The 25,294-nt window shown below is 42.5% G+C and overlaps 2 protein-coding genes across 8 annotated transcripts in view; one reads left to right on the top strand and one right to left on the bottom strand.

The window, feature by feature from the left end:
• The first annotated feature begins 247 nt into the window (after nt 1–247).
• LOC133630099 (uncharacterized) lies at nt 248–17,187 on the top strand. The gene is made up of 17 exons (XM_062021400.1): nt 248–407; nt 2,224–2,330; nt 2,420–2,562; nt 4,686–4,834; nt 4,927–5,091; nt 5,160–5,607; nt 5,754–5,861; nt 9,609–9,699; nt 9,761–9,984; nt 13,473–13,715; nt 13,804–13,902; nt 13,975–14,168; nt 15,717–15,891; nt 15,971–16,127; nt 16,185–16,338; nt 16,415–16,526; nt 16,595–17,187. The coding sequence occupies exons 1-17, from the start codon at nt 387–389 to the stop codon at nt 16,768–16,770; spliced, it is 2,766 nt and encodes a 921-aa protein (XP_061877384.1). The 5' UTR covers nt 248–386; the 3' UTR covers nt 16,771–17,187.
• The window catches only part of LOC133630101 (ATP-binding cassette sub-family F member 2), an 11,479-nt gene continuing 3,370 nt past the window's right edge, over nt 17,186–25,294 (bottom strand). Inside the window, exons 1-15 of one of the 7 annotated variants that reach the window (XM_062021404.1) lie at nt 24,584–24,623; nt 23,594–24,020; nt 23,351–23,533; nt 22,003–22,174; nt 21,828–21,923; nt 21,665–21,767; nt 21,487–21,582; nt 18,797–18,916; nt 18,639–18,728; nt 18,455–18,565; nt 18,321–18,383; nt 18,102–18,230; nt 17,813–18,016; nt 17,533–17,686; nt 17,186–17,407 (exon numbers count right to left, since the gene is read on the bottom strand). In XM_062021404.1, the coding sequence (XP_061877388.1) occupies nt 17,567–17,686; nt 17,813–18,016; nt 18,102–18,230; nt 18,321–18,383; nt 18,455–18,565; nt 18,639–18,728; nt 18,797–18,916; nt 21,487–21,582; nt 21,665–21,767; nt 21,828–21,923; nt 22,003–22,174; nt 23,351–23,533; nt 23,594–24,008 (1,902 nt within the window). In that variant the 5' untranslated portion in view covers nt 24,009–24,020; nt 24,584–24,623 and the 3' untranslated portion in view covers nt 17,186–17,407; nt 17,533–17,566. Of the gene's footprint in view, nt 17,687–17,812; nt 18,017–18,101; nt 18,231–18,320; nt 18,384–18,454; nt 18,566–18,638; nt 18,729–18,796; nt 18,917–21,486; nt 21,583–21,664; nt 21,768–21,827; nt 21,924–22,002; nt 22,175–23,350; nt 23,534–23,593; nt 24,021–24,546; nt 24,684–25,294 lie in introns of those variants that run through there. The other 6 variants (XM_062021403.1, XM_062021405.1, XM_062021406.1 and 3 more) reach the window with 6 other exon arrangements.

The following is a 25,294-nucleotide window of genomic DNA, read 5'->3' as shown; positions in this document are numbered from 1 at the left end:
GTTTACGTTTTGGTGATTACGATTGGTTGCTTGCGTGCTTGTGATCGTTGCAAAAAAATAAATTGATTCAAGCATGGTTCTTCCTTTGTGTTCATAACCATATAATGCATTAAAATATATATGAAAACAAGCAGTGGATGTCGTCATATAGCAGTGCTTTGACGATCAAAGTTAGTGATGTGTGCATGGTTTGCCATTTTTGAAGTGTGCAGTGTCGACAATGGTTTTGTTGCCCTCCTGTCAATCAAAGGGGGAGGGCACTCGTGCTACTAGCAATAGCATTTAGCCGGGCTGCGACCAGAGCAAAACAGGAAGTCGAACAAAGTTGCTGACTAATTTCACTTTCTGCCCTTAGCCTGCAATTGTTTGAAGAAAAAAACGCGGACATGAGTTCTTCGGGCTCCCCGGTAAGCGTTTAGAATAAGTCGCCAAGTGTTGCAAAGTGACGTCGTGGAGCGCTAGGATGTTAGCTTGCTAAGTCCGTTAGCTACCTGCTAGCTGTTATGCTAACGCCTTGTTTGACAGGCGCAACATACGAGGCTAACGTCAAACATATCTCTTCCTTTTGTTAGATATACATTGAAGTTAAGATTACGCTCGGTGGATGCACACATGTTGCAACCGACACTTGGTGTAGTTTTAAAGTGCAAATGCTTCGTCTGAAATTTGAAGGACAAAATGCGTGTGCATGTCGTTGCCAGCGCACTTAGTTCATACTGTGTTAAAAAGCCGATTAAAAATTATGCTATCAGAAACAAATTGCACCTTGAATAAATTATAATATGGAACGTATTGAGGAAATTGTAATGCGCTGATAAATATATGCGTTTTACAGAAATAACACACTTATTTCCTAATATCTTTTCGGACCTGTTGTAATGAGAAACTGGAAATATATGATGTACTATTTCGCAATTGTATGAATGTTCGAAATAAACCTAAACCATAACCATAATAACCAATATGATCCAGTTTAGGAAACGAAACTGCCTGATAGTAGAATCCTGAATCATATTTGTGTCATCTACCAATTCTACATGTTTTTAACAATTGTATTAATTACACATGTTTAGCTGCACTTTACCGGTACATATTGAACATATTAAGTGAAGAAATTATTAGTAATTGCTGTGATACAGAAGGTATAGGCATCTCTAGAAACAAAATAACTTTGTATGCATGTTCGGTATAAACTAAATAGATAGTACTTTATTGATTCCTTCAGGAGAGTTCCCTCAGGAAAATTAAAATTCCAGCAGCAGTGTACAGAGTTGAGATCTAATTTAAAAAAGTAAATAATGGGGGTATAAATAGAAACAAAATAGAAAAATATTACAATAAGAATAGAAATACAAATTTAACAGTAAAATAAGAATATAACAAGAGAAACTAGACAGTAGTGACCATGTTATGAAAAAGTATTCGATCGAACCCTAGGGGTTCGGTGAGTCGGGCTCAGGGGTTCGGCGGAGGTCAAGACACACCCAACTCATCGTGTAAATAAAAACTTCTCCTTATCGGGCGTATTACGGATACGGCAACAGCAGAAGTCACACTGATTTGTGTAATTTGTTGTGAGTTTATGCACTGTGTTGATTTTGTTGTTTGAACAAGGTGATGTTCATGCACGGTTCAGTTTGTGCACCAGTAATAAAACATGGTAACACTTTAGTATGGGGAACATATTCACCATTAATTAGTTGCTTATTAACATGCAAAATAGTAACATATTGGCTCTTAACTAGTCATTATTAAGTACTTATTAATGCTTTAAACGGCATGGCCTTATTATAACCCTAACTCTCTAACCCTAACCCTAACCAAATAACTCTAAATTAAGTCTTTGTTACTTAGAATATGTTCCCCTAGTGTCCAAAAAACTCTAAATTAAGTCTTTGTTACTTAGAATATGTTCCCCATACTAAAGTATTACCAAAAACATATAACTTTGTCTTGAATTTGAAAACTTTTTTTTTTTTTTTTTCACTAAAGAAGGGTTCGGTGATTGCACATATGAAACTGGTGGGGTTCGGTACCTCCAACAAGGTTAAGAACCACTGATCTAGCTATTCATTCTCCACCGCTAGAGTTCAGGCCAGGGTTTGTCTCCAGGTACCTGCAGGCCAATCACAGCTACATGTGTCGCGGGGTCAAGAATTAAACGCCCCGCCTTTTAAACAAATATTCATCTTGATAATTTCTCTTTTTGCATCTGTTTTGCAGACAATAGGGGAGTTATTCCACACACTTGCCGAAATGGGCTTCACAGAGGAGCAGATCCAAGCAGCGATGCAAGCTGGGCATTTTTCTGTAATGGAGGCAGCAGAGTGGTGAGTTCACATTACCTCCTGCACCGCATGTCCTTTTTTTGGAGTTTTTAGACGTGTTAGCAAGAAACTCTCCCTCTGTGTCCTGATAGGCTCCTGCAGGGTCAAGATAATCCACGACACCAGTTGTTCAAGCAGTCCTCGCAGCCAGCTGAAACTGCCTTTTCGGCTTTTAATCCACCTAAAGAGTCAGCGAGCACGTCTGAGTCTTGCATGCCCGATGCGGTCTGTCAAGGTATGGCACCCGAGCAGTTTTAAGTCATTCATAATTTAGTCATCTAAATTAACCGTCTAGTTGTAAATGTTTTTGTTTTACGAATTTGAATTAACGAGAATTTCATTAAATTGGATAATAATAGGATAACTCGCCTGCAGATGCCGCTTCAAATTAATTGTTTTTATCTGAGATAATCGCTCGTCAACATGCATTTGTTTCACTGTTAATTTTGTCGACTAAAAAAATGTTTGTCTTAGTTATCGTCAACAACTTATTTTCCCCTGACTAAAATAGGACAATAAATAATCAAAACAAATGCACATTGTCTAAAACATTGACAAAATTAATCGACAATTTAGTCAAAAACGAGACGAAAATGTTGACAGAGACGAAATCCAAACGTATTTAATTTTGTCTTTAGGCGAGTGAGACAAGTTAGGAATCTATTCAATCACAGTTCCACGTGAGGGGCAGGGATATCTTTATAAGGCACAGTGTTTAGATTTTTTTTGCTGGGAAAACAAGACTGTATTGTTACACACCTTAATTTAATATGACTTGTACACAAGGGGAAAAAAAGTGAAGAGAAGACATAGGGAAGCACTTCATTTTGGCCGCAGTAGACAACAAGACACGTTGTAAACCCTGTGGCTCGATTTTCTCTGGTAAAAATATAACCAACTCGAAGTGCTAATCGTCAGGACATCTACGCAACAGTAAGTAGGCCGAAGCTGATATTTCGAAATGACTCACACTGTACTGAATTACTGTTAAAGACGGTAGAGCAGGAGCATGACCCCTTACTCTACCACTATTTTTGTAGTAGACCATGGGCAAGCTTGCCGCCAGTATAATAAGAAAGATACCCGGACAGTTTCCTTTATTCTATGTCCTCGGCACACTGTTCAGCTATTAATTGCACAACACTTGACAACCCAAAAGAAGAGATTTGTCATTTTTCCAGCGACCACACACAGACAGACATATATGTGATCTATCTGTCTATCTATCTATCTATCTATCTATCTATCTATCTATCTATCTATCTATCTATCTATCTATCTATCTATCTATCTATCTATCTATCTATCTATCTATCTATCTATCTATCTATCTATCTATCTATCTATCTCTATCTGTCTGTCTATCTAAAACGTTGATGAATTTAGTCGACTAAACCTAATCAATTTAGATGATTAAAAAATTATTAAAACTAAAATACAGTTTCGTCAAAAGATTATGACTAAAACTAAATTAAAAAAACTGCTGTCAAAACTCACAGTGATTTGTTTTGAGTACCGTATTTTCCGCACTATAAGGCGCACCGGATTATAAGGCGCACCTTCAATGAATGGCCTATTTTAAAACTTTGTTCATATATAAGGCGCACCGCATTATAAGGCGCATAGAATAGACGCTACAGTAGAGGCTGGGGTTACGTTATGCATCCATTAGATGGAGCTACGCTAAAGGGAATGTCAACAAAACAAATAGTGATTGTACTGACACTTCTACTTGCTGCTCTCTGTTCAACAACCCACTGTTCGAGTTTGTCCTCCAACTGTAGCCATCTCGCTTTGTTCCCTCGGAAACTCTGTTTAGTCTTCTTTACTTGGCGCAGGTCATCATGTTTCTTCCTCCACTTCCGCACCATTGATTCGTTAATTGTAAATTCTCTCGCTGCTGCTCTATTCCCGTGTTCTACTGCGTGACTGATCGCTTTGAGTTTAAACTCTGCGTCGTAAGCGTGTCTCTTAATAGGAGCCATTTTTGGGTCTTTACATGAAGTTTAGGTCTCGCAACTACAGGACTTTATTTTCCCCCGTAGAAGAAGAAGCTCTTCTTCTACGGTAAGCGACCGCCGACTTCATTTTCCCCCGTAGAAGAAGAAGCGCTTCTTCTTCTACGGTAAGCAGCCGTAGAAGGGGGAAAATGAAGTCGGCGTAGTTACCGTAGTTGCGAGACCTGTTGTGGCTCAATATTGGTCCACATATAAGGTGCACCGGACTAAAAGGCGCACTGTCAGCTTTTGAGGAAATTTGAGGTTTTTAGGTGCGCCCTATAGTGCGGAAAATACGGTACATATCTTGTTTTTCGTTTTGTCAACTGACCAATTACTACAGATGTTTCTGTTTCTACAGCAAGCGGCTCGTTAGTGCCGACACCGGCGTCGTCCCGAGAGTTGCCGCCACTGGAGTCGCGCATCAAGCAGGACAAAAGTGACTTTGAGGAGCAGCAGAGGCAACTTGTCGCTCAGGCGGCCAAGGCGGAGAGGAGGCAGAAGAAACAGGTGGGAACCAGCACAGAAAGTACCACCCAGAAATGTGTCTAGTCAACACGCATTTCTGAAGTGGATGTCTTCTTTGTATTTTTTCGCTCAAGGAACGGGAGTTGGTGCTCAAGCGCATCGCAGAGGATCGCAGGTGCTTGCAGGAGAAGAAGATCCATGGCAGCGCCGTCACAGAGGGCTCTCCCCTCAATGGCTGTCAAGCCCAAAAGCTTGGAGGAAAGGTTGAGACTAATGTGGACAACAACTGTATCCTCATGGTGAGGGTTCAAGCATACGGGACACACCCCCACTGCCCGCCAAATTAAAAGCTCTCTCCTTTGCGCAGATTCGCCTGCCGTCCGGTGAGTCCGTGCGTGAACGCTTTCCAGCTGACGCCCCTCTGCGCAGCGTAGTGGAGCATATCACCGGACGTTACCCCACCCTCCCCACCTTCTCTCTCCTCCAGGGGTTCCCACGCAAACGCTTTGGGGAGGCGGAGCTCGCTTTCTCACTGCGTTCCCTCGGTCTTACGCCCAACGCGGCTCTGTGTATTCAGACAAGCCCCCCAGACACTCAACAAGACTCGTCCAGCCCTGCGGAGCCGCCGCTGCCCCCCTCGGTTGGATGCGGCGAGCAGGAGCCCTTTGAGGCGGAGCCTGCACCGCATGTCCAAAACCAGGAAGAGGCAGACCCTCTCACACCACCTCCACTACCTAACCAGATATGGGAAGAGGCCGTCAACCTTGCAGGGATCCCTGGAGGTGCTCCTCTGCATGGACCTTCTCACTTTTGGGGTCAGTCTTATTTTATAACCGTGACATTCTAGAAAAAGGAAGTTAAATAACCCTGTTTTTTATCTGTAAATGTTATCACACAGCTGTGTCAGTTTAGTGGCCTAATTCTACATCCATCAGGTTATTAACATGGGGCTGTTATACAGGGCGAGGCCAGAGATTAGTTGCTGGCAATCCAGAGGAAGTGGCCATAGTAGAACTGGAAGAGGAAGAGGAGGAAGAAGACGAGGGTGAAGTCCCACACATGCTTAACGGTACCATTTTTTTCTTTGCTTACTGCTTTGCCCTATACTGGTTTGCACAAAATATTCAGAAATATTTGGGTTAATGTTAACGGGTTATAGCCTGTGAGCCCTACTCGCAACTACAGTGGAACCTCAAATTACATACTTAAATTAGTTCTTGCATATGGTTTGTACAAAACCAGTGAAGTTGGCACGTTGTGTAAATCTTAAATAAAAACAGAATACAATGATTTGCAAATCCTTTTCAACCTATATTCAATTGAATAGACTGTAAAGACAAGATACATAACGTTCGAACTGGAAAACTTAATTTTTGCAAATATTAGCTCATTTGGAATTTGATGCCTGCAACATGTTTCAAAAAAGTGGCAAAAAAGACTGAGAAAGTTGAGGAATGCTCATCAAACGTTTATTTGGAACATCCCACAGGTGAACAGGCTAATTGGGAAGAGGTGGGTGCCATGATTGGGTATTAAAGCAGCTTTCATGAAATGCTCAGTCATTCACAAACAAGGATGGGGCGAGGGTCACCACTTTGTGAACAAATGCGTGAGCAAATTGTCAAACAGTTTAAGAACAACATTTCTCAACGAGCTATTGCAAGGAATTTGGGGATTTCACCATTTACGGTCTGTAATATCATCAAAAGCTTCAGAGAATCTGGGGAAATCACTGCCAGGCCGAAAACTAACATTGAATGCCCGTGACCTTCGATCCCTCAGGTGGTACTGCATCAAAAAGCGACATCAGTGTGTAAAGGATATCACCACATGGGCTCAGGAACACTTCAGAAAACCACTGTCAGTAACTACAGTTTGTCGCTACATCTGTAAGTGCTAGTTAAAACTCTACTATGCAAAGCGAAAGCCATTTATCAACAACACCCAGAAACGCTGCCGGCTTCGCTGGGTCCGAGCTTATCTAAGATGGACTGATGCAAAATATAAAAGTGTTCTGTGGTCTGACGAGTCCACATTTCAAATTGTTTTTGGAAACTGTGGACGTCGTGTACTCCAGAACAAAGAGAAAAATAACCATCCAGATTGTTATAGGCGCAAAGTTCAAAAGCCAGCATCTGTGATGGTATGGGGGTGTATTAGTGCCCAAGGCATGCGTAACTTACACATCTGTGAAGGCAACGTTAATGCTGAAAGGTACAAAGAGGTTTTGGAGCAACATATGTTGCCATCCAAGCAGCGTTATCATGGATGCCCCTGCTTATTTCAGCAAGACAATGCCAAGCCACGTGTTACAACAGCGTGGCTTTGTAGTAGAACAGTGCGGGTACTAGACTGGCCTACCTGTAGTCCAGACCAGTCTCCTGTTGAAAATGTGTGGCGCATTATGAAGCCTAAAATACCACAATGGAGACCCCAGACTGTTGAACAACTTAAGGTGTACATCAAGCAAGAATGGGAAAGAATTCCACTTGAAAAGCTTCAAAAATTGGTCTCCTAAGTTCCCAAACGTTCACTGAGTGTTGTTAAAAGGAAAGGCCATGTAACACGGTGGTAAAAATGCCCCTGTGCCAACTTTATTGCAATGTGTTGCTGCCAATAAATTTTAAGTGAATGATTATTTGAAAAAAAAAAAATCAGTTTCTCAGTTCGATCATTGAATATCTTGTCTTTGCAGTCTATTCAATTGAATGTAAGTTGAAAAAGATTTGCAAATCGTTGTATGTTTTTTTGTCATTTACGAATTACACAACGTGCCAACTTCACTGGTTTTGGGGTTTGTAAATCAAAAAGTTTGTATAATGAAGCAGAGTTCCCCATAAGGACCAATGTCAACATGAATAATTGGTTGTAGCCTCGACAAAAGTCTATATTTTAGTTTTTAAAAAACACATTTTGAAGACACTGTGTGTGTGTGTGTGTGTGTGTGTGTGTGTGTGTGTGTGTGTGTGTGTGTGTGTGTGTGTGTGTGTGTGTGTGTGTGTGTGTGTGTGTGTGTGTGTGTGTGTGTGTGTGTGTGTGTGTGTGTGTGTGTGTGTGTGTGTTAGAGATGCGCGGTTTGCGGACACAACCGCAGAGTCCGCGGGTCGGGCGGATGCATGACGAAAAAAATTGATTTTAAATAGATTCGGGCGGGTGGCGGTTGAACCAATTCGGAAATAAATATACATAGTTAAATGTTTTTACCCACATACGAAAAACGAGCAGCACTCTTTGAAACAGGCAATTATTCATCAGGCACTGCTGCCGCTGTCAGGCCAAATTTCTTCCCCCTACAAAAACCTCCCCCCCCCCCCATGTACTTCCGTGGTCATGTTTCCTCTTACCTCATTGACAGTGATCGATAGCACTTCGGCTTTGACTGCCCGTTGCTGGAAGGATACTCTGTCTTTGACAGCTGCTGGAATCTGAAGAAATCGATTATTGTGGTTTTTTTGTACAGGCGCGAAACAGGACAGTCGCGTGCAGGTTAAGGACCCCCGGCAACTTTGTGATTTTATTAGACGCCGCCCCGGAAGTAAATGGGGGGGGGGGGGGGGTGTAAGGGGGTAGAAATTTGGCGTGACACAGCACACCACAACAGCAGAAGAAAAAAATAAAAAGATGGCAACGTGGTACGCAACAAACTAAAAAAGGGAATACTAAAGACCAGGTAAAAAAAATAACAATAATAGTCAACACTTTCTTAATGGAAATGACGATAATATTATAATAATGATAAATAATATTATCACGCATTAATATCTCTTAGCCTCTAATGCGTGGCCAAGAGATATTAATGCGTGGCACGCATTGAATGTCGTTGTTATATATATTAGATATATAACAACGGGTGGGTGGCGGGTGGTTGCGGTTTTAATAAAATGTTAGTTCGGGTGGATGACGACTTTTGTGATGCGGTTGCGGATGAAATAATTGCCTATCCGCGCATCTCTAGTATATATATGTATATATATATATATATATATATATATATATATATATATATATATATATATATATATATATACATTAAACATACAAACAACAAGGAGATAATGGATCAACAATCTCTATTATCAAAACAACAACAATGGGAAGCTAAACTGTCAACGCACTCGCATACAGAGTTCCCTTTGGTGCGCTCAAAAACTTAACCATTTTGCTACAGTAAAAAAAAAAAGTTTATCTTGTTGTTGGCGCATGTTTGTGGCGTACAACTGACGAGGAGGCAGAGACATGAGGCGCAGAAGGGGCAGTGTGTTACAATGTTAAAGAGAGTCCTCTTCTCTCTAAGTCTGAGTCTTAGGCTGTTTTTTCTTTTTTAAACCCATATTGAGTAAACAAAATAGACAAAACTTGGTGAATGGTGAGAAAAGAAACATGACCCTAAGCACTGCGAAGAGGCGGCCGAGTAACGGACTGCGTAAACAGGATGTGAAGTAGGGGGCTCTGCCTCTCCAAAATGGCTGTGCCCCATGTTTACTGTACTGCACAGGAAGTGGTGCCCTAAGGGTTCCAGCAATACTCAAAATGAATAAATGACATTTTCGTACACTGAGACATGGTTCGCACACAGAGGCACATTTGGCTCAATCTAAAAGTTTGTAAATGAAAAGGTTCGCAAAAAGAGGGGTTTGTAAATGGAGGTTTCACTGTACAGTACTTGCAGCCAATCGGACAGACTCTAAGTGTGATGTAAGAACGTGTGTGTGTGCCAAGAACTCATTCCTGCCTGAAGTTAGAACAATATGTTGATTGGAGGTGTGTGATAGTCCTTTCGGACAGACTTTGGTCTTATGGTGTGTGTAATTGACAGGAATGCCCAGGCTGCCTTTCTTGCCGGAGACCAGGAACCGTAGAGGATTTCAGTCCAGACACCTCTGGCCAGAGCAAGGCAATCGACTTAGGTGAGTGGCCGAGTATCACCACTCCTATAAGTGCAACGTTTTTAAGTCACGTGTGCATCAGGGAGCATCCAGAAGAGGAGCCAGCTGTACCAGAGGCAGCAGAGGGTCAGGTGGCGCCTGTAGCCGCTGGTCTGGCTGCTGTGGAGCGTTTCCAAAGAGCGGGGCAGCAAGATGACCCTCATGCCTCACACGGACAGCCCTTACCCCCCAAAAGACCCTTCAAGACTCCCAGCGTTCCTTCCCTCTGTTCCTCCGCCACGCGAGCCACCGTCCACCTCATGACTGGTGAGAGTGACGTTGTCACACTAACACATTGTGTGTGTTCTGGCAATGCTTACTTAATAGGGACATTGCTCTGTTTACACAGTCACCTTTAGGGGACCTCTGACGGTATGGGGACAAAAAACAGGTCCCCTAAAGGGAAACCTTTTTAAATGATAGTCAGATCCATTCTGAAGATGCCTAAGTGATAGGGGTGTAACGGTACGTGTATTTGTATTGAACCGTTTTGGTACGGGGGTTTCGGTTCGGATTGGAGGTGTACCGAACGAGTTTCTAAGCTAAAGTCTTAACAAGCCTCTTTGCTTCTTCTGTCTCTGTCTCAGCACCCAGCATTGTCCCACCCACACAACCATCTGATTGGTTACATACTGTACAAAGCGGTAACAGCCAATCAGCAGTGCGTATTCAGAGCGGTAACAGCCAATCAGCAGTGCGTATTCAGAGTGCATGTAGTCAGCGCTTTAGCGTCGAGCAGATAGGTGTTTAGCAGGTGAGCATCAGGCAGCGTACTCTCCCCAAATTATAATAAACACCTCCCAGTGAACTACTGGTAACATCACTATGAGCCCGTTGACGTTCTAGAACTTAAACTGCAGCTCAGCTCGCTCGCAGTCCTTGAGGTGAAGGCTAATTAGCTTTTAGCGTAATGTTAGCTCATTTTGCAGTGTGGGTGTGTGTGCCTACATGAACTCCATGGTGTTCAGGGATGAATAGTCTCTCCTATTGCTATTGTACTATTTTTTCAGCTATAGTTACATTAATCATTAGCAATGTAGCAGCCTAGTTTTGAATGGCAGGGTCCCTGCTATCACATGTTGATAAAAATATAACATTTACATAATAAAAATCAACTACAGGCTTCCCAAATGCTGTAATAAATTAAGCATGATGAGTTGACTTGAAACTGTTTAATGTTGCACTTTTTATATGTAGAAGAAAAGTTTTGTCATTGTATTTAATCTGAGCAACAACTTGAGGCAGTTTAATGTTGATTAACGTGGGCAGAATTATTATAGCGTTCCCAATGTTAAAAGGATAAAGCCATTGTTTACAAATTTGGTAAAGAAATAACCAAAAAATGCATATTTTGTTGTTTTCTTACTGTACCGAAAATGAATGTGACCTCTAAACCGAGGTACGTACCGAACGGAAATTTTTGTGTACCGTTACACCCCTACTAAGTGATTTTTATTACATTTTTACATTATTACCTTAAAGTATGATTCACATTCAGAATTTTCCATCCTTCTATATATGGAGTTGGAGTTGCAGACAACTTCATTACTGCTAAATAGCAGTTTTCAGTAATGTCTCAGAAGATGCAGGATTTGCTTTAACATTTAAGTGGTGACACTTCCTATAAGAGGACAGCTATAGTGCTGTATTCTGAGGATCACGTCATATTTAATTTGAACTTTTTTTTTTTTTAATTGTCCTCAGTTGTCACGTACAAATTTGTGTGAATTATGCAAAAAAAATTAAAGTTGGTCCCCATGAACCATATTAAAGGTCTACTGAAACCCACTACTACCGACCACGCAGTCTGATAGTTTATATATCAATGATGAAATCTTAACATTGCAACACATGCCAATACGGCCGGGTTAACTTACAAAGTGCAATTTTAAATTTCCCGCTAAACTTCCGGTTGAAAACGTCTATATATGATGACGTATGCGCGTGACGTTTTGATTGATTGATTGAGATTTGTATTAGTAGGTTGCACAGTGAAGTACATATTCCGTACAATTGACCACTAAATGGTAACACCCGAATAAGTTTTTCAACTTGTTTAAGATTCATGATACAGATATATACTATCATATATACTATCATCATAATAGTCATCACACAAGATAATCACATTGAATTATTTACATTATTTACAATCAGGGGTGTGGAGGGGGTGGGGGGTAGGATATGGACAGCAAGTAGTGGACAATCATCAATCGTTGAACCGGAAGTATTGGTACTCCATTGAATCCAATACAAAAAAGCTGTTTATCTCAAAATTCCACAGTATTCTGGACATCTGTGTTGGTGAATCTTTTGCAATTTGTTTAATGAACAATGAAGACTGCAAAGAAGAAAGTTGTAGGTGGGATCGGTGTATTAGCGGCTGGCTGTAGCAACACAACCAGGAGGACTTTGACTTGGATAGCAGACGCGCTAGCCGCCGACCGGTGAAGTCCTTCCGTCGATCGCTGGAACGCAGGTGAGCATGGGTGTTGATGGGCAGATGAGGGCTGGCTGGCGTAGGTGGAGCGCTAATGTTTTTATCATAGCTCTGTGAGGTCCCGTTGCTAAGTTAGCTTCAATGGTGTCGTTAGCAACAGCATTGTTAAGCTTCGCCAGGCTGGGAATTATTAACCGTGTAGTTACATGTACATGGTTTAATAGTATTGTTGATCTTCTGTCTATCCTTCCTGTCAGGGATTTATTTATTTTGTTTCTATCTGCATTTGAGCCCGATGCTATCACGTTAGCTCAGTAGCTAAAGAGCTTCGCCGATGTATTGTCGTGGAGATAAAAGTCACTGTGAATGTCCATCCAATCCAATCCAATCCACTTTATTTATATAGCACATTTACACAACAAGAATGTTTCCAAAGTGCTGCACAGCCATGTTAAAAACAATTTTAAAAACATTAAAAACAATATTATGCTACACCAATGACTGAATAAAAACAAAGAATAAATGAATAGTAAACCAATACAGAGACAATATAAAAAATAAATATGATTAAAAACGATTTTAAAGGGTAAAACCAATTAAAGTCCATTTCGCGTTCTCGACTCATTTTCAAGAGGATATAGTATCCGAGGTGGTTTAAAATACAAATCCGTGATCCATAATAGAAAAAGTAGAAAGTGTGGAATCCAATGAACCCTTGTACCTAAGTTACGGTCAGAGCGAAAAAAGATATGTCCTGCACTGCCTCTCTAGTCCTTCACTCTCACTTTCCTCATCCACAAATCTTCCATCCTCGCTCAAATTAATGGGGTCGCTTTCTCGGTCGGAATCTCTCGCTGCATTGTAAACAATGGGAAAATGTGAAGAGTCCTTCCTCCGGTGACGTCACGCTACTTCCGGTAAAGGCAAGGCTTTTTTTTTTATCAGCGACCAAAAGTTGCGACTTTTATCGTCGTCGTTCTCTACTAAATCCTTTCAGCAAAAATATGGCAATATCGCAAAATGATCAAGTATGACACATAGAATGGATCTGCTATCCCCGTTTGAATAAAACAATTTCCTTTCAGTAGGCCTTTAACTCTTTTTCCCCAGGGTCCCCAGTAAGAATGATCAGCACATTAATTAATCAATCCAGAGATTTAAAGATGTGTATGAGCTAACTGGCCTGTGGCCATTTTACCTCATTTTTTTTATGCCTCCACAACCTGTAGAAAGGGTGGTCCCCACAAGTGATGATCAAAAACTTGGTCCCCATTCCAAATGATAACCTGTATGTGTGTGTGTGTGTGTGTGTCAGCTCCCAGCATGCAGTACAGCAGCAGCCTGGCCGGCCTCACGCCCGAACTGGCGGAGCTCCTTCTCAACCACATGGCCCACGAGAGGCTGCTGCGCCCGCGCAACCTGGAGCTCTTCTTCGGCTGCCCGCTTCAGAAGTTTTCCCTCAACTGCTACCCGTACTCTACCAACGAGCTGCTGCGACAGCTGCGGGCCTTCACGGCGCTCAAGCACCTCAGTCTGGTCAACTCGCCGCTCATCACGGGTAAGCACCTTTGCTCGTCGCTCCATTTGGTTGCATCCAGCACTTTACGTCACTTCTTTTTTTTTTTTTAAACTTCTCGTCCATTTAGACTCCGGACTATCAGTCCTGTCCAGCTTGGTCAAGCTCCAGCACCTCAACCTGGCCTCTTGTAGCAAATTGACCGACTCTTGTCTGCAGTACATCACAGGTAACGTACTCCGCTTACGTGCACAAACTGGATGTGTCTCACTTTGAGTTCGGCACATTGTTTTTCTTCCAGGTCTAAAGAGTCTGTGTTTCCTGTCGCTGGACCACACTAAGGTGACTGACGCTGGGGTGATGCTCTATCTGCAGTCCGCCCCGCCTTGCCTTTCTCAGCTCAGCCTCAACCAGACGGCTGTCAGTGAAGTAACGCTGGCGATGCTGCCCAGCTGCACGCCACAGTTGCGTCTCCTCAGCATCAAGCAGACCAAGGTGGACTTTTGTTTAATCCCTCACAGGTTTAAAGTAGCAGCTGACGTTTGGGTTAAAGTAGCAGCTAACGTTTGGGTTAAAGTAGCAGCTAGCGTTTGGGTTAAAGTAGCAGCTAATGTTTGGGTTAAGGTAGCAGCTAACATTTGGGTTGAAGTAGAAGCTAATGTTTGGGTTAAAGTAGCAGCTAACGTTTGGGTTAAAGTAGCAGATAATGTATAGGTGAAGGTAACCGCTAACATTTGGGTTGAAGTAACAGATAATGTATGGGTGAAGGTAGCAGCTGATGTTTGGGTTAAAGTAGCAGCTAACGTTTGGGTTAAAGTAACAGCTAACGTTTGGGTTAAAGTAGCAGCTAATGTATGGGTGAAGGTAGCAGCTAACATTTGGGTTGAAGTAGCAGCTAATGTATTGGTGAAGGTAGCAGCTAACATTTGGGTTGAGGTAGCAGCTGACGTTTGGGTTAAAGTAGCAGCTAACGTTTGGGTTAAAGTAGCAGCTAATGTATGGGTGAAGGTAGCAGCTAACATTTGGGTTGAAGTAGCAGCTAACGTTTGGGTTAAAGTAGCAGCTGACATTTGGGTTGAAGTAGCAGCTAACGTTTGGGTTAAAGTAGCAGCTAACGTTTGGGTTAAAGTAGCAGCTAATGTATGGGTGAAGGTAGCAACTAACATTTGGGTTGAAGTAGCAGCTAATGTTTGGGTTGAAGTAGCAGCCGACGTTTGGGTTAAAGTAGCAACTAACGTTTGGGTTAAAGAAGCAGATAATGTATGGGTGAAGGTAACACCTAACATTTGGGTTGAAGTAGCAGATAATGTATGGGTGAAGGTAGCAGCTAATGTTTGGGTGAAAGTAGCAGCTGACGTTTGGGTTGAAGTAGCAGCTAATGTTTGGGTTAAAGTAGCAGATAACGTTTGGGTTAAGTTAGCAGCTAATGTTTGGATTAAAGTAGCAGATAATGTATGGGTGAAGGTAACAGCTAACATTTGGGTTGAAGTAACAGATAATGTATGGGTGAAGGTAGCAGCTGACGTTTGGGTAAAGTAGCAGCTAATGTTTGGGTTGAAGTAGCAGCCGACGTTTGGGTTAAAGTAGCAGCTAACGCTTGGGTTAAAGAAGCAGATAATGTATGGGTGAAGGTAACACCTAACATTTGGGTTGAAGTAGCAGATAATGTATGGGTGAAGGTAGCAGCTAATGTTTGGGTTAAAGTAGCAGCTGACGTTTGGGTTGAAGTAGCAGCTAATGTTTGGGTTAAAGTAGCAGATAACGTTTGGGTTAAGTTAGCAGCTAATGTTTGGATTAAAGTAGCAGATAATGTATGGGTGAAGGTAACAGCTAACATTTGGGTTGAAGTAACAGATAATGTATGGGTGAAGGTAGCAGCTGACGTTTGGGGTAAGTAGCAGCTAATGTTTGGGTTAAAGTTGCAGATAACGTTTGGGTTAAGTTAACAGCTAATGTTTGGATTGAAGTAGCAGCTAATGTTTGGGTTGAAGTAACAGCTGACCTTTGGGTTAAAGTAGCAGCTAATATTTTAACGCTCCCCAGGTTGAGGATGTTTCGGCGTTGGCCCAACTGACGAGTCTGCAGACGCTCAACCTGGACGGGACAGGAGTGAAGGAGTCCTCACTATCTCAACTCAGTGCCCACCCTAATCTGACGTCTCTCAGTTTAGCAGGGGTCTCAGTGGTGGACGGCAACCAGGCCCTGCAGATCATATCAGGTTCATGAAATAGGATTTTACATTCTGAAAAAATTATCGCTACTGTGCTAAATTATTTTTTTTTTTTTTATCCTGGCAGGGCTTCGATTAACTCAGCTGACCCTACCTGGGCGGCACACCATCACCGATGACGGGCTGACGTTCCTCTCAAGGCTGCGACTGCTCACTGAGCTCGACCTGACGGATTACACACAAGTCACAGACCAGGGTGTGCAGCAGCTCTGCACCATGACCAGGTACACACACACACACCAATATAGTTGAGCACTTTACTGCTAATATTCTCTATGTAGGTTAAAGACGCTTTCACTCAGCAACACTCAAGTGACAGACGCAGGTCTTCCCTCACTGTGCCCCCTGCTGGAGCTGCAGGAGCTGTGGTTGGACAGAACAGCTGTCACCAGCAGAGGAGTGGCAGCGCTCATCACACGTCTTCCCCACCTGCAGGTGATTTTTATAAGCTGTGTGCTATTCATTTGAGATACACTATAGGAATCTTATGAGGACAATTGTTGTCTACCAGGTGTTAGGGTTGTCCAGCACTCAAGTGGGCGACAACGTCATCAGGAAAGGTCTGATTCATTGCAGTCAGCTGATTAAGTTGAATCTGAGTCGCACACGAATCACAGACAACGGTGAGCATCAACACGTCTAACGACATCCGTGTATACAAACAGTAATGTTATCGCTCGCTTCCCCTCAGGTGTGAAGTTCCTCACGCGCATGCATCTGACTCAGGTCAACCTAGACGGCACCGGCGTGAGTCTGGCGGGCATCGCCAGCCTCCTGAGCTCCACCCGCATCAGCAGCATCCGCGCAAGCAACACTCGTGTCATTCCCCTCAATGACGTGTCCGACGAGGAGTGGCAAGATCACTGAGGTGGACCAGCCCCCGCCCTCCACTCCACTCCCGAGCATGCTGCTCACTGGACCCCTGTAGCACCTTCTGCCAACATGAAAGCGGCAAAACCACACTATTTGCACTGTTGCTCCAGTAATCTAACACAGCTTAAAACAGCTTTTGTAGAAAAAAGCCAAGAAAGTTTTAGTTTTATGTTGAGTTGCATCTCCAGGAAGCAAAGAGCAAGAATAAACAAGACAGCATGTTCAAGCTGCAGATCCTTATTTGAAGTATTGTACTGTTTTATGCTGCTTTGTTAGTTTTAGATTTGTGTTACTGTTCATTTTTCTAATGTAATTATGTTCCAGTTAAGTTTCATTAAGACAATCTAGTATAATTTTACTACTTGCTGTCTTATGTCCATTAATCTTTGTTGAATAAAACTGCAAATCATACTTTGTCATGTTCTGTTTATTTAGATGATCTTTTATTGCATTACATTCTTTAAATAAGGTAGAATTCTCCTTTTACACAGAAAGTGTCAACTTTTAAATATCAAATAGGACGTAAAAGCTGCTGCATAAATGGATAACAGAACACATGAGAAATAAAAGTGATGGACAGCACAATGGAATGTGTTCCACGATGCACTGAGTCAGCCAATTGGTGGGCAGCCTGGGGGAGGAAGGTGGCGCAGCACAGTCAGATATGATAACAGCACATGTTTAAGGAGATGTCATAGAATATCTATATGATCACTGTAAGTCTACTAGGAATATTTGCTGTGATGCAAACCCCACCGCTTACTCCTTTTTAAACGGTGGCGACGACATCTTAAATGTCATGCACTTGCTGCTTTTCAATCCTCGATTTCAAGTGCTCCTTGTATGCCAGGATGTCCCTGTTCCACTTTGTGATGGTCTGCTTTTCACACACCCAGATCTCCTGTGCCACCTGGACACACAACATTTCCACATTCCATTGCTGCAATCTACTGGACATACCACCACTTAACAGTGGTCTTGATCATGTTTGAAGGACAGACGTACAGCCATCTATGATCTTTACGTAGACACTAACCTGCTGGATGAGCCTGAAGTCGTGGCTTACAAGCATCACGCCACCGTCAAACTCGTTGATGGCTTCCGCGAGCGCATCAATGGTCTCGATGTCCAAGTGATTCGTGGGCTCATCCAAGAAGAGCATGTGAGGGTTCTGCGAGGCCAACCAGGCGAAGCACACGCGACACTTTTGGCCGTCAGACAAGTTTCTGATTGGACTGACCTGATTGAGGGACAAGCTTTTGGTTATACAGAGAAGACGTTCCAAAAAAAAAAAAGCGGTGACTTGACAATAACGTGAGTCACACCTGTTGCTTTCCTGTGAGGCCGTAGCGACCGATGATCTTCCTCATCTCCTCTTTCTCCTTGATCTCTGTGAAGCACTTCATCATGTACTCCAGAGGTGAAAGGTCCAGTTCCAGTTGCTCTGTCAGGTGCTACAACATCACAAAACAAAAAATTAAAAAAAATGAACGAATGAATGAATGAATGCTTGACCACAGCAGAAGCACATTGAAGATTTCTACCTGATGATATCTGCCGATCTTGACGTGAGAATGTTTGCGGATCATGCCATCGGTGGGCAGGAGCTACAGAGGAAACATATTTAACAGAGAAATTCAAAGACAGCGAGCTCGCCACAAGTCAAGTAAACAAGTACCTCTCCCATGAGCAGTTTCAGCAGGGTGGACTTTCCTGCTCCGTTGGGCCCCACCAGAGCCACTCGTGTATCCAAGTCAATACCAAACTCCAGGTTTTTATATATGTGCGGCTGGAGGGAAGAGACCAGATCAGGTTGGACACTCCAATAGAATGGGGACAAGAAGACCTGAAAAAGGACTCACCGTGTTGTCACTGTACTTGAAGCTCACATTCTGAACCATGATAACTGGAGGAGGAATCTTCCCACAGGGAGGAAAATAAAATGACAGAGTCTGCAGCACAGAGAAGAAACATGTGATTTTTGGGAAGATTAAGCACAATTACTTCATCTTCATCTTACCTTGTCATTCACAACTTTTTCAGTCAGGCCTGAGGCCACCATCTTCTGCAGCGTCTTTTCTTTGCTCTGAGCTTGTCGGGCCAGCTTGGCTGAGCCGTGACCGAACCTGGCAATGTAATTCTAAAACAAACAGTGTATTTACTAGAACTGTCGCTAGAGAAGTAACACGGCAAACTATAGTGCAGAAGTCTACATCAAGAAAAATGTTTTTTTTATGCCTTATTAAAATGCATAATGTACTATGAATCATGCAGGATATTATAAAATCAGACTTGTACTATACCATGTCCTCAAAGTCCAACCAAACAAACCCTTAAAAATGTAAGTATAAACATGTCCAGGGCTGGGCGATACAGCTGAAAAATATCACGATTACTAATCGGTAGATATCAATATAGATTTATTTTTATGACCCATCAAAAATGAGGAGAAAAACACTATTTCAAATGTAACCTTCCTCCAATATAAATCTCATCAGCTATCAAGGCAGAAAAGAAAGGAAATGCCAACACAGCCATGGAAAACACTCAAAATGTCAAAAAAACAAGATCTAAAATCACATTGAACATTTACTTAAAATGAAGGTGGGAAAAATTAGGACTTTGTAAGAAATGCTTAAAGTAACAAAATAGTGCAAAGTGTGAAAATGTAAACAAAAACCCGAGAATAACTCTTTTCTGAATGCTTAGTGCCAGGTGGTGTGCCATTACCAATCATGGTGGGGTCTTGAAAAATGTACAGACCTTATTGGTCTGAGTTCGGTTGCTTTTAATTAAAAAAAACAAAAAGAAACTGCCATACTGTCGGTGACTTTTCCTGTTTTATAGACAATTTCTTCCCTCTATGCATCACTCATTTTAAGTTTCTCATCCCACTCAATGCAAAGAATCAACTGCGAGACAACAAGGTGGCGCGACCAAATTTGATAGTTGACACTGTTACCTGATTGGCTGTTAGCGTGTCACGCCCACTGATCACTTCCTGCCTTGCTCAGTTACCAGAGAGAGCGAGTGCCTCCATGCAACCAACGTTTATCCAACACATTTTGATTACGTGTCCATCACGACATACATTGATATCGTTTTATCGCCCATCCTATCATGTCCTAAAACAATATGTTACAAGTTACATGTGTAAACCCAACAATTTGATTCAATTTGATTCTTGTTTCAACACAATTCTCGATTCAAACAGATTCTGGCAATGTATTATTTGGTGTAATTATTATAATGGAACTTTTACAAAACAGGTTCAAAGTTAGAATAGCTCCTTCTGGTTGCATGGAGATGGCCTAAAAACTTAACTAATTTTTGCAAGGGATGAATACCGTAATTTCCGGACTATAAGCCGCACCTGACTATAAGCCGCACCAGCTAAATTTGCTCCATATATAAGCCGCACCCGACTATAAGCCGCAGGGTTTTGATGTGTAATTAGCGTAGTATATAGGGGTTCCTGCTACCACGGAGGGGATTGTCGGGACAGAGATGACTGTTTGGGAACGCAAAGCGTCCCATTTATTAACAATAAATCTTTCAATCATTCAATCAAACTTTCACATCTTTGACATGGCTAACAGCATTCGTGCAGAGTACAAATAATACAACGGTGCAAAGTAATACAAAGTGCTCGCCTGTACGTTATCAAAATAACCAGCCTACCGGTATATGAAAAGTCAGTCTTTAATCATTGTGTCATCGTCTTCCTCCTGCGTACTAAAACCACCGAAATCCTCTTCGTCGGTGTCGGAGAAGAACAAGCCGTAAATAAGCCGCACCCTTGTATAAGCCGCAGGGACCAGAACGAGGGGAAAAAGTAGCGGCTTATAGTCCGGAAATTACGGTAGATTTAGAATCAGAATGATTAAGAATGACAATTGGAATGTGAATCAATTTTTGTGCATCTCTGTTATATTTACACATCGTCTTAAAAAATGTATAAATAAAATTGTTATAAATATAATATTGTTATAGTCCTAAAAATGTTTATTTCCAATTCGTCTCTAAATCATTACCTAAAAATGTCATATTCTAGATCAGGGGTGTCAAACTAATTTTAGTTCAGGGGCCACATGGAGGAAAATCTGACTTGATGTTGCAAGTCAGAAAATACTTCTTTTTTTTCATGTTTTTCCTAATAAATTCAGTTTACACAAAAAAGATAACATTTGAGGCGCTGTGGCTTAGCCTAGCGTATAAAATAAAATATATCACAAAATAATTCGAGTCTGCAAAACAACGTGTGACTCTTTCGACTTCCTCTCTTGTTCACACATACGCACTATTAAAATCATGGCATTAAAACTAAAAAATTCAGATTGTTTTATTTGGCCAAAAATAGAACACATTGTGAAAATATTACATTAAAAATATAGAGAAAAACACCCAGCGGAAGTAAAGTTTAGATCCATGAAGGGAAGAAGATGATTGAATGTTTATAACTGAATACATTTACATATGCATAAATTGTATTCAGACATTTACTGTGGGTCCCCATTTTTATGACTTGATAGGATCCCTGTTACCCCGTTTTGAAAATTCCTAGCACCAACACTGATGGATTATTGGCACGTGCTATACTAATCAAATATCATCCCGGGGGCCATAGATAATTCATTGACTTTGACACACCTGTTCCAGATGATGTCTGAAGAGCTTCTATTCTACATTTTATTCCAGCAGGTTTTGTACCTTCATGTGTGTAATCTGGTCCTGCTCCCAGTTGAAGCGCTTCATCTGGTTCTCTTCCAACTCCTCCCTGGTCTTCACGTACTGGTCGTAGTTACCCTGAGCATAAACGAGGCGTTCAACGCGGCCTAATGCTGACACTACGCAAAGAATGGCGCTGGGCGCGCGCTCCTCTCCTCACCGTGTAGTACTTGAGCTTCCTCTGGTGCAGGTGGATGATGTTGCTGCACACGCCGTTCAGGAAGTCTTGCGAGTGCGAGATGAGGACAAGGATACGTCTAAACCTGGTGAGGACAAAATGGAGGATGGACGGTGGTTGGCATACCGATCGGAGGCGTACTCACGTTTTAAGCTCCTCCTCCAACCACACGCAGGCATCCAGATCCAAGTGGTTGGTGGGCTCGTCCAGCAGCAACATGAAGGGTTTGATGAAGAGAGCTCTGGCCCACACACACACGCAACAAGTCAGTCGCTGTTCCAAACAGCAGCACCCACTGAGTCAGCGTTTTTAGTCCTCACCTAGCGAGCGCGACACGCATCCTCCACCCTCCACTGAAGTCCTTCAGTTTCTTCTGCTGCATTGTCGAGCTGAAGCCCAAACCGTTGAGGATCCGAGATGCTCGCACCTCCGCCTTGTCGGCATCCAGCTCCTCCAGACGCTCGTACAGCTCCATCAGCTTCTCACACTCCGCTAAAGAGAGAACATGTTTGTTTTTTATACCTTTTTCTTCTAAAATGTATTTTCTACGATCAATAAACCCTCGTTGTCTTACAGTTAGGGCTGGGCGATATGGCCTTTTATTAATATCTCGATATTTTTAGGCCATGTCACGCCTTGAATGAACACCTGATGCATATAATCACAGCAGTATGATGATTCTGTGTCCAGATTAAAACATTCTTGTTCATACTGCATTAATATATGCTTATTTTAAACTTTCATGCAGAGAGATAAATCACAACTAAGTCAATTTAGCAAAACTGTATTAATTAAAGTTATTAAGCAGTGGCACAAACATTCAAGTCATTTCCAAACAGAAAGTGCAAGATTGTCAGATTTTAAAACAAGCTATTAGTGCACTTTTGTGCATCAAAACACTAAATTAAAGTGCACTTTTTGTACAGAACGCCACTACAATAGTTTTTAAAAAAGTGCACTTTTGTGCATGATGTCACAAGATATTTCAATAACTCAAATAAAAATGAGCTGCATAATAGGAAATCAAATAGCGTATGTCCTTCGCTATGTGGTAGGTTCCGGCGGATGTTATCTCCTTCTGTTGTTGACTATTTTTTTCATACGGTGTTGATGTGGAAATAGTTGCTTCGGCATTTTGTTGGTGTGGCACCGAACGGAGATGTTGACATGCGGAGTTTCAAGCACTCTTCATTCTCTAGTGGGTGACTTTTCAAATCATGCTACATTAGCAGTGCTGCTACTTTTTGTAACAACGCTTTTGCCGCATACTTGTTCAACATCTTCCCGCTTGAAGCCAAACCACCGCCAAACGATGAATCTGTTTTTCTTGGGAATTAATTCTTCCTTCATTTGTTACCAGATTCGCACCTTCTCTCTCTCATATTACCACCCGCACCGTTAGCATCACAGCTACCTTACCATGTTGCTACCTACCCCGCGGGAGCGTATGACGTTGCACACGTGACATATGTAAGAAGGTGCGCTTGTTTTAAGTCTGTGAGAAGGAGAGACAAGAAAGAGTGGGAACCGCATGCAGTGTAATGCCCGCAGCTAAAAACAACTGTGTGAGAACGTATACTCGAATATCACGATAGTCCTTTTCTATATCGTACAGAGACAAACCCGCAATATATCAAGTATATCGATATATCGCCCAGTCCTACTTACAGTCTTCATGAGCGAGCCGCTCCGCCTCCTTCTCCAACATGATCCTCTCCTCGTCCACCTCCATGACGCACTGCAGGGCCGTTTTCTCGCTGGGCGACATCTCTCGGGTCAAGTGGTAAATATCTATGTGCTCTGGAATGGGGATTTCACGATGCCCTATGGCCGACAGCAGCATGGACTTCCCTGGGGGACAAGCGGTATGAACACTTGTCCACACATATTTCACATTTGGGGGCGTGTTACCTGTGCCGTTTAGGCCGATGAGGCCGTAGCGTCTGCCCGAGTTAAGCTCCAGGCTGGTGTCCGCCAGCAGCTCCTGGCCGTGGAAGGTCAGAGACAGGCTGCTGATGTGGACGTCGGTGCTGTTTGGGTGCGAGGCCAAGACGCCGGTCACCGCTCGGGCTTCCGTCTTCGCAAGTTCAAACTCGTCCAGCTCCTTGGTCAAACTGGCAATATCTGGGAGCAGAAAGAACACCTCAGACGCCAGGAGAACCAAGTTGTCGGCATCCTCTTCCTTACCGGTACTGCCTGCTCCATTGGTCAGGGTCTCTGGCTGTTCGCTCTCCTCACTCCCCTCCTCCGGTTTCTTGGTGCGCTGTCGGGCCTTGGCAGCTTCCTTCTTCTTGGCTGCCTTCTTTTTGGCTAAATCTGAAGGCATGGCTGGACCTGGCTGGTCCACAACACAAAAGACAGGGAGCTCAATGTCTGACTACCATATTGTCAAGGAAACATCACAATGTAGCCGGTTTTGAATTTTACTGTCACTACTACTAGAAAGGTTGAGAAATTAAACAGTGAGCAGTTGAAATGAAGTAATAGTTTGAAAAGACGGAACCATTACGTCCCACCTGCCGGCACGTTGTTTTCACGATGCTAACAGGCTAAGTAACCGACTAGCAGCTAGCCGCCTACACCTTTTCTTCGGTGAAGTATATCACGACAACAATATAGCAGTGACATATTTTGACCAATAACGTAAAAAAATCTTAGCAGTTAGTCTCTATTAGCCCTGCAGCGAAGCTAACGGGAGCCACAATCGGCAGGCCTTGAGGCGCTAAAGCTAACGCAAGGCCCGGCTAACCGGCTCGAAATGCGCCGAACTCGGCGTGTGCCGACTTTCCTTCGCGTCTTCAGCAAATTTGAAAGAAACAATTAGATATCGTTGACCTAAGCGGTAGCAATGGCGCCTCTCATACCTTATTTCACTAATTTCTGTAAAAAAAAGGGGCACACCGAGTACTCGTGTCCACTTTGCCGGCTCGATGGACCGCCAGACAAACCATATATGGTCAAGAGGGCGGGGACTGCAAATGTCCCCGCCCCTTTGTTCAGTGGCATGAATATTCCTAATTTGGAAATACAAGCGCAGTACAGTAAAATGTACACTTATATACACAATCAGACACTGTATTGGGTTTAACACGACCGAACGTTGTCATGAACATGATATAATATGCTTCCGTACTGCACCATCAGTTTACTGTCTTCAACCCGACCAGTGATGTGCGATACCACTGATTTTGCCCGATTCGATACCGAGTAAAATTCAGACTAATATCGGCAACACCGACCCAATACCGACACCTCGTGCAAATATACCATGTGTCTAGTTAAAAGTAAAAAGTAGAGTATTCTAAGTCTTGCTGCTCTTGGGGAATCATCTTCAAACTAAATAAAATCACACGGCAAAAAAATGGCGGTATCTCATTCAACTCTGTATGTCGTGTCTCTAAATAACAAAAACAATGAAAGTTTGCTGTTCTATAATACTGAGTGGATCGTTTAAATTGCCAGTCATTTTCATAAATAAACAAATGACTTAATAACTCGCACAGCACGTTGCGTACTTGCCTAACCGTAAATTAGTCTCATATAATATTATTTTTTTGTTTTTATTTTTAGTTTATTATTTCTTCGGTCAGTGGTCAACAAAATGAACAAACC

The sequence above is a fragment of the Entelurus aequoreus genome, linkage group LG15, assembly GCF_033978785.1.
Source record: "Entelurus aequoreus isolate RoL-2023_Sb linkage group LG15, RoL_Eaeq_v1.1, whole genome shotgun sequence".
Lineage (NCBI taxonomy): Eukaryota > Metazoa > Chordata > Actinopteri > Syngnathiformes > Syngnathidae > Entelurus > Entelurus aequoreus.
This window is presented reverse-complemented; position numbering and strand designations above follow the sequence as displayed.